This window comes from Pteropus vampyrus, unplaced genomic scaffold, assembly GCF_000151845.1.
Source record: "Pteropus vampyrus isolate Shadow unplaced genomic scaffold, Pvam_2.0 Scaffold3, whole genome shotgun sequence".
Lineage (NCBI taxonomy): Eukaryota > Metazoa > Chordata > Mammalia > Chiroptera > Pteropodidae > Pteropus > Pteropus vampyrus.
Window position 1 is genome coordinate 721,264 of NW_011888784.1, and position 9,656 is coordinate 730,919.

The window sequence follows — 9,656 nt, forward strand, 5'->3', positions numbered from 1 at the left end:
TGATTTTCTTAGAATTAAGATTTGTTGAAAGCTCTAAGTATTTCATCTTTTAGGCTGAGAAGCATGTAGTTAATGTCACAGCTAATACATTTGTCAGTCTGCTAATTTTCTTTTTCTATTAGAATAAGTAAACATCAGCCCTTTCTTAAAAGCATACTATTTACCATGTGTCAGGAGCAATGCAGGAAGAACTTATTTGAAAATCATGAGGTAAGACATTATGAAATGAACAGGAATCACAGGGAGACAATGAAGGAGAAACATGAAAGGAAAAGGCATTGAATAATTCCAAAGTGATGGTGGAGTGTGCCTCAAGGTAAGTGGGGGAGGGGTATTTAAAGGGAAACTAAGAAAAATCAACCCCAAAACTCAAGCCCCAGATATTAGAAAATATATAAGAAATAGTTCAAATGAAAAAAAGAATGATAGTAAAACAAAAGAAGGCAGATACATGTACAATGAGAATAAGAGAAAATGAGATCTTGCCCACATGATACGAGATCAGAGAATGGTACTTCAGATATGCTTGTTATTTGAGAGAATAGGTATAGAGATAGAAGAAGGACTCTATTCCTAATCTTTTAAAGACATAATATACTGATTTATGCTACATTGTGTCAGATTTTTTAAAAGGCAACTTCAGTATTTTTGTAACTAGAAGAAAATAATAACTAGTAAATTACAATGCCAGTGCTCTTTTTTTCTATCTATTGTTAAGATGTTCTTTCTAAAATTAGAGTTCTTTTGGGTCACATTGTTATCATTGAGTTTTTCCAAATCTTGTGTTCTAAATCAAACATTACTACCACAGTAAAATGTTCATTTAAAATTGATTTCAGAGTATCATTTTTAGCTTGTTTCCCTCTGTAAAACAGTTACTAAAACAAAAAACAAAAAAACAAACAAAAAACTTTACTTGCAAGTAGAGAGAATAGTTAACAGTGTAATGCACTATAGCACTTTAGTTTTTTTATGTTTTAAAATTATCGTTCTTTAGCATAAGATAGCTAAATATCTTACCTTTCTTCATTAAAATGTGAGTGAAGAAGCAGAAAATAGTCTATAATATTACGATAAGTTTGCATGGTGACGGATGATTACTGGAATTAGTGGGGTGAACACATTATAAGGTATAAAAGTGTCAAATCACTATATCGTGCATTTGAAACTAAAAAACAAATGATTTTGTATACTAACTCAAATTAAAAAAAAGGTTCATCAGGAAATATTTCTCATCTCAGAATTATTTCAGATTTTGCCCATTTTTTTCTTTTTATGTTTTAGAATAATTTAATTTTGTAGTTTTTTAAAAATACTCTTTCTTTTTGTTGTTAAGCAAATTAGATATAAGAGGTATGAATGAGTTCCTAAACTTTCAGAACACATACTTTCTGCAATCAGAGTGGGAAAAAAGATGCACCACTTATAAAGACGTAAATATGCTACTTAAATCCTCTGTGTCACAATTTCCTTATCCATAAAATAGGATTAAGAAAGTAGCTACTTCACAAAGTTGTTTTGAGGAGCAAATGCAATATTACAAGTCTTTAGAAGCATTCCAGTCACATAGCACATGTTCAATAAGGGTTAGCTATTATTAGCAGCTGCAATTAATCTGCCATCTATCCTGAATACCAAGCCAGATGTGCAGTGTGCATCTCAAACCGAGGGATCCTGCATCCCTCCTGTGTCTCACCCCATCTCGCAGGGCCTGGTAGCTGAGCATTCATCCTACATACCACGTAAATGATGAGAACACCAGAGGCGATGCACACAAATCAATTAATGTGATTCCAGGAACAAGATACATTCTTAATATTAATATAAAGATAACACTCATCATTGCAATCTTATTTTTCCTAGGTTTTGCAGTCATCATGAGGTTTATGTACTAATGCAGTGACTAAAATTGCTGAGGGTATGGCTCTGAGTAACAGAAGCTCACCAAATGCCTTTGCACAATGGCAGACTGGTCCAGCTGCCTGTGTCTGTCAAGGGAGCCCCTTATACTTACTTAGAATCAATGAACTTTACTGTCTTATGCCTCATATACTAGGGTAGTTATGAATTATTCTAATATTCCAAATAATTTGAAGCACTACATCGTTCTTTAACTCTATATATCTACTTATCTATTGACCTATCTTTCATCCTATCTATCTGATTCTAACCCTCCACCTGCTCCCCCTCATCTATTTCATCCCCCCATCCTTTTGCTCCTCTTTTTCTTCTTTATTCTCCCTCTCCTGCTCCCTACTCTTTCCCAAATCCCTAACAGAAACAAAAGGGAGCTCTCATTCAGTCCCACTGGATACCAGCTGAGGTAATAAAATGAACCCCTCGTTAGGGACTGGAGACTCTAATTCTCACCTCTGCCATTTGATATTCTTAGACATCATATAGATGTTACTTCCTATCTATCTAAGTTTTGGGTTCTTTATTTCTAACGTTAGGAAGTTGGACTCTACACTGGTTCTGACACTCCTTTCTGGCCTTGGAACTCTGAAATAAGAACCCCTGGAAGATGACCATTGAAGGAACAAAGCAGAATTACGAGATTACATGCATTTCTCTAAAAAGGGGTTTACAGACCTTTGGAGTCTACCCTTAAATCTTAGTACTCAAGGCTGACTGAAAATCAGAAACTTTCCCAGCATTCCTTAGTGGGCATACCTACAGCATATCTTGAAAGCACTTGTTTGGTATTCAAGATTCATAAACAACTTTCCAAAGTAATGAAGGGCACCTGTAATCCACCAGCTGTTTGTAAGAAGGACACCTAAGAGCTACATACAAATATCAGTAACAGACATGAGCACCAGTGTTGAAAAGATACATTGCATCCGACCTTCTCAGGAATCCTCATGCACTTGGGTATAGACACCAGTGATGAGGCCTATTTGAAATGAGAACAAATGGGCATCTTACCTGGCTGAGACAAAAGCGGTGTGTAAGGGACTTTCGGTTCTATTGCACTCATTGGTGGAGGTAGCAAAGGGTTAGCAAAGCTGCGGAGTGGATGAGTTGGTCGAACACAGGCTGTGGGGATGGTTCTGCTTGGTGCTTCCTCACTGCTGGAATGCTCAGGTTGTGTTGTGGGCAACATGGGTGGTTGTTGGGTGGTTGGGCCTTCATTCACTGCTGCAATGGAGACAAGAAAAGCCATTCATTTATTCCAGGACAAAGCTTACTTCCTCTATGTGAGCTGAAGTTCCCCTGGATCAGTTCAAAGAGCTATGCCAGGATCTGGCCAATCTCTTCGTCCAGTAACGAGCATCCTCATTCCTCTTTTTTCATATATTTATGGGATATGATCGCATTGCCCCTTTAAACAGAAGAAATAGATCCAGCAGAATAAGGATCTGTTTTTAGGGAAGAATAGTAAAATACATATGGCACTCACTATATTGCCTGAATTGTCTGGGCCCTGTAATCATACGTGATGAAGCAAGAAAAAAGAGTTATTTCTCCCTTCATAAGTAGCAGTGTCAGTGAAATTCAATGTACCACACCTGGCTACAGCTGCGTTATTATTTACCAGCCTATATGCCAATTTTTCTGAGATTTAAACATGCCATGCCAACTGTCAAACAAATCAGAGTTGCCGGGTGTTAAAGGCATTGCTAATAAAATGATACAAATAATGCCACTATCATTATCTTCCCTAACAAAACAGAAGCACGTCCAGCTAAAAAGTTATATGAAAGATGACTCTGCTGGAACAAGTCACCTGAATTCGGAATTGCAATTTTCCTCTGTTACAGCAAACCTTGTAATTTTCAGTCAGATTACTATCGTTGAAGAGTTTTCACATAGTCATCTGTGAAAGCATTTGGGTATTTGGACAGTTTTTTGTACGGAAACACACCTTTTCTCCATAAAACACAGTTGAGTGGCCTTAAATATTAGCAAGGTTTTCTTATGCTAAGGACGCTGTGACTTGACTTTACTCATTCAAATTCAAAGTCAATAGGTCCAAGTTAAACTGCAAACAAAAAGGGCTGTGTAGTAGATACCAATGTTTATGAAACAAGAATATTTTTGATGATTTATTTCTTAAGAAAGTTATTTTGGGTAAGTTGAATACAGCGATAGGAGATAATATCTTTTGAAAGATAATTTTTAACCAGGAAATATTTCAAGATAATTAATTTGTGAGATAATTCTGAGACAATTCTCTGAGAGGCTCAGTGAGGTCAGCGAAGGGCAGAGGAAATAGAAGGAAAATCTGATAACGCCGAAGGGAGTAGAGATTAAAGATACCAAAGATCAAGACATAATATTAAAGATATGCAAAAGTGAAATGTGCCTTCACAGGATATTTGATATTAAAAGTCATTTTTCTATATTCAGAAAGGGTTAGAGGTCCTCTGGGTCAGTGAGCAGCTTTCAGGCTCACACCATTCAACGATGGAGATGGGGAGATAAAGGGTTGGCTGGGGACAAGGTGTAACAACGTAGCAACCAGAGCCAGAAAACAGGCACAGGCTTGATAAAACAGTTCTTCAAACAAGAAAAATGCAGACAAGACAGCAAACCGGGCAGAACTCTGGGAGCAAAAGGGGTTTGAACAGAAGTGCCTTATCTTTAAGCTGGAAGCCCTATCAAAGATGGAGAGGGCACAAGCAAGCAAAATTTCAAGGATAAGTATAGACCTCCAAGGAAAACAGTAAGGCATGTTCTTTTTTTTTTTTTTTTTTGGGATGGCTATAATTTTTTATTTTTATTTTTAATTCTTTAATATAATCACATAGTTGACCCCTTTTACCTCCCTCCTGCCCCCTCTCTCTTCCCCTCTGAAAGCACATTCTTGGTGATGCTGGTTCTCAGATAAGGGCAAAAGAGATGGGGGAGGATAGGAAGATGTGTGTGCTTATAATCAATAATGAGTAACTAGATGGTTGAAAATACAGTTTTAGAGACAAAGAAAATTATGCAGTTTTTACTCTGGACTCATATTCAATCGAAAGGAGAAAATGACCAATAGTTGATCGTCCAAATAAAAATAAAATATCTTTTTGCTTCAGGTCAGAGAGAAGCAGCTGTAGGAATCTACATGTAGGTCCTTCTTTGTTACCAATGGGCTGGTTTTTATTAAAGAGTTCATATCATCATATTAAAATTACCTCTCTAGGGAAAGAAATTTTGCAATTTTCCTCAGAAAACTGCCTTAAGTAACTCTCTCTCTTTATTGAACATGGGTTGCAATTAATTCACAACATATTTTTAAAACTGCTTTAGCCATTAAAGAAATAATATATTTCATGAATCTTTCTTTATTGCTTCCATCATATTTTCCTTTTCTATTTCTTCTACATTTTTGAAAAGAAAGAGCTATGTTAAGTATTATTGTGATCAAAGGTTTAATAAAATTTACAGGTACTTTTTTAGCCTTCTGAAATTTAATTTTTTAAAAACCTCAAGCTTCATGTGAATTCTGATGACATCACCGATTATTTTTTTCCAGGCCACTCCCATTCTCTTTCTCTTAAAAGGCATTGTTCTCTAAGTAAAATTTCTCTGTATGCGCAGACTTCCAGACTCTGGTTTTCACCTGGCCACCATGATTCCCACTGGAAACACCACAATAAGGTGCTTGACCTTGAGGGAGTAACGGTGGCAAGATACCGATGGACCAGTTCTTTAGTGAAATCAATCCTCAGTACCACACACAGTGAGAAGTGCCTAATCTAACGTGCTAGGTGGGAATGGGGCCATCTCATCCTTGAGACAAAATGTATCAATAAGTCATAAGGGACTGTTTTCATTTTGTTCAAAATGACAAGTTTGCTTGATACCTAGGACAATGGACAAGGTACAGGTTTTCTCTAGACAATTCATACTTTTTATATTTAACATGCAGTAATAGAAATGCTTTTCAGAACTGGCTGACATTTAAGGTAGTGAAAACTCTTAAGCACAATAGCAACTGCTCCAGTGGAGAAAAGCTCTCATTTCAGATGAGCCTTTTTAGCCAGTTCAGGCAGCAGCTTTAGGGCACCTATGTGAAACAAACTGGCTTGTGACATGACATGTAGCTGTGTGATGAGCTCTGAAAATAAACCTCCTTTTGCCCACGAAGTGCAGTCTCCCTGCAATTCAGAGAGTAAAATGAGAATCAAATATGCTGGCAAGGCACTCGTTTTCAAATGATGAAATAGTAGAAATTCATTGTATAAATAGCATATGATTACACAGCAGAGTCAAATCTCAGGGCACTTATTTATAATAATTAATGTCAACACATAAATAATTGCTATGAAATAACCAGTAAAAATATTGCAAAAATGGAAATGAGGATTTTTCTTCTTTCTAAAATTGCAGTTTTTGAAAGCAATAGAGCACACTAATAACTCTAAGCAAATATACTTTGAGACACAATCGCTTCTGGGAATGCACTTCACTCACAATCTCAGAGGAATGGCATCATGCATTATTTCTGAGTAATCCCAGTTCCTCACAGCCTGGATTTTTGAAAAGACATTAGAGAAAAATCCATGGACTCCACTGTGTTCCTGATTTTATCTAGGTCCAGTGCCATGTGTTAGTTGAATTCCAATTTGGGGTAGAACTGAGGCAGAAAAAATAAGACATAGTTGTCCAGCCTTCTCACCAAGATGATGCTGAAACTGAAAAGAATAGTAGAAATCATCTAACTTTAACTAATACCTACTTGTTTCAAAGATGAGGAAATGGAGGCACTCGTAGTGACTCAGACTCGAGACTATCTATTGGTTGAAGTTTTCAAAATATGGCACTTGTCCTATTCCCCAAGGATAGTTCATTTGCTTATTGATGCTGAGATTAGAACTATAGTGTATTGGTAGAAAAAGAAAAAACTTTTTCTATATATAAATCTTTATTGATATATCACCAAATTCAACTGTGTGTAATGTAAATGTACGATATCCTATATTTTTATTTTTCTTATGGTAGGAGAGAAATTCAGCTTTATTTGTGACTCAAAAAGCAACATATCTTTGGGAGCAATGTTTTAGTGATTCATCTCTTGTAAAACTCAAAGGTTTTTCAGATAACTTTGGAGGAAGGCGAATCTCCTCACTTGCACAGTCAAATTTTTCTTTTCCTGTGTGTGCCTTTCACTGTTTCTCAAGGTGACTAATAAGACGTCTCTAGTCAGAGTCATGAAATGTTTTCTGCTTGAGAGAGAACGGGAATGTTTAGTGTTCTCCAAGGCATTTAGAAACCGATACTGAATGTCTGGAAGTTAACTGTTTCTGACTGATTTAGAGAATATTTAGTTTCCTAGAAAAGCGGGTGCTTGTTTTTTTTACTAAGCAATCACTTGGAAACACGTACTCATTTCTATTCCTTTTGCACTGCACACAGCTTTGCTCAGAAAATCCTTGATGAATGATGAAATATATATATTAAAGATCTATGAAATCTAGGAGTAGAATGTCTCTGCCTTTTGAATTTAGATGAGGTTCAAAATTTATTGAGCTAAGTACTCTATTAAGAATCCTTTATTTATATAATTTATATTTATATTATGTTATATCATAGTTACATAACTACCTTTACTTAATAATCGCTACTTTTAAACGAATTAACAAAATAAAAAAAATTGACTAAGGAGACTAAAGTTTTTTTTATTTTTTCATTTATTTATTTATTCATTTCTTCCTTTCTTAATAAACCTTATTTTCTAGAGCAGTTTTAGATTTGCGACAAAATTGAGTGGAAGGTATAGAGGGTATCCCTGCCCCCACATATGCACGGCCTCCCCCGCTATCAAAGTCCTGCACCACAGTGGTGTATGAATCTCTTACTATAACAGACAGAAACAGATCTGTGGCTCATAACCACAGGAAAAAAAATTATACTAGTTCATTTATTGTTTTCTTTTTCATTGAATTTTAACTTTTGAAGTCATTTCTTCATGATTTAATGAGACAGTTTTGCACGCTGTACCAAATTGAGAGAAAAGGAAGACAATAAATGGGATATTGGATTTTCAGAAGGAGACCATGTCTTTAAAAAAGGAAAAGAAACTACAGAAATACACCGTGAATAAAATAAAACAGTTAATTTCTAATTTAAAAATAGTCATGAACTTTGGCTTGTATCAGTATTGTTAGAGTAAACAGATGAAGGTCATTCTACGGATTCTTCTTACACATCCTTCTTAAAGTTAGAGAACATAGATAAAATCAAAAGAAAGTGGTATAGGCAATGATACAATGAGAAAAACCTAAGCTAAAACTATAACCTCTCTTTTCTGCTGGAAAGAGTTCATTTCAGACATTGAAGAAAGGACTGTGGCTCTGAATTCTTTGACTAAAATCACCTTCCTAATTGTCCTGGGATTCAGAAATTTTTGCTTGTTGGACTTCCCACATCTTTTTCATTTAATTCTTTCCAATATGGTTTGGGGGACAATTTTTCCTCGGGTTTTTGCACACTACTCTATTCTGTAGACATGATGTGCAGTGAGAAAAGGGAAAATAAATCTAATTCTCTCTTGGCAGATTTTTGATGTCTTTTAATTCTAATGTTGCTATATCTAGACAATTTATGGTTTCTTAGAGCTGTCCCTGGTGGGTTGGAAAAATATAGCTTACCCCACAAATATATTTTATTGCTGTTACCATCTTATCTATTACAAAGCATCCTATCTCAGATGAGCTGCTGAGTCACCTGTTCTTAACTAAGAGAAGAAAGCCATAAAATCGATTTAAAAATGCTGTGCTTGAAGGAAAGAAAAGTCAAACAGCACAGGAAAAATCACCAGGATATATATAATAGCTTGAGAGTATCTCTATTCCTATTTTCCTTAAAGCCAATGAAATGCTACTATCAGGATGCAAAATCAATAGACAAAAATTAGTTGCATTTCTATATGTTCACATGAACTATGAAAAAAAAATTAAGAATACGATTTCATTTATAAGAGCATCAAAAAATAAAATACTTAGAAATAAATTTAATTAAAGAGGGAAAGGTCTGTACACTGAAAACTATAAGACATTCATGAAAGAAACTGAAGAATTCACAAATAAACAAAAAGATATTCTGTGTTCCTTAATTGAAAGAATTAATAATTTTGTCAAAATGTCTGTATTACTGAAAGTGATCTATATATTCAATGTGATCCCTATCAAAATCTAACGATATTTTTCTAAGAAATAGAAAAAAATTCTAAAATTTGTATGGAACCACAAAAGATCCTGAATGGCCAAACCAATTGTAAGAAATAAGACCATAGCTAGAGACATCACACTTCCTGATTTCAAACTATACTATGAAGTAACCAAAACAGTATGGTATTGGCATAAAAAACAGATCGACGGGACAGAATAGGGAAAGAAATCCATGCATATATGGTCAACTCATATATGACAAAGGAGCCAAAAATGTAAGGAAGGAAAAAATATCCTCTTTAATAAATGAAGCTGGGGAAACTAAATTGTCACATAAAAAAATGAAATTAGACTGCTATCTTAAAAAAAAAACAAAAATCAAAAAATAAAAACCATGAAATTAGATCAGTATTTTAAACTATACACAAAAAAAATCAACTCAAAATGGATTAAGGACTTAAATTTAAGACCTGAAAATGTAAAACTCCTAAGAGAAAACATAGGGGTAAGCTCCTTGATATTGGTTTTAGTAATAATGTTTTTGGATTTGAT

At 35.0% G+C, this 9,656-nt stretch overlaps 1 protein-coding gene across 1 annotated transcript in view; it reads right to left on the minus strand.

Moving 5' to 3' along the window:
- The window catches only part of DCC (DCC netrin 1 receptor), a 538,543-nt gene that overhangs the window by 25,235 nt on the left and 503,652 nt on the right, over positions 1 to 9,656 (minus strand). Inside the window, 1 exon segment of the mRNA XM_011362349.2 lies at positions 2,929 to 3,141. Within this exon segment, the coding sequence (XP_011360651.1) occupies positions 2,929 to 3,141 (213 nt within the window).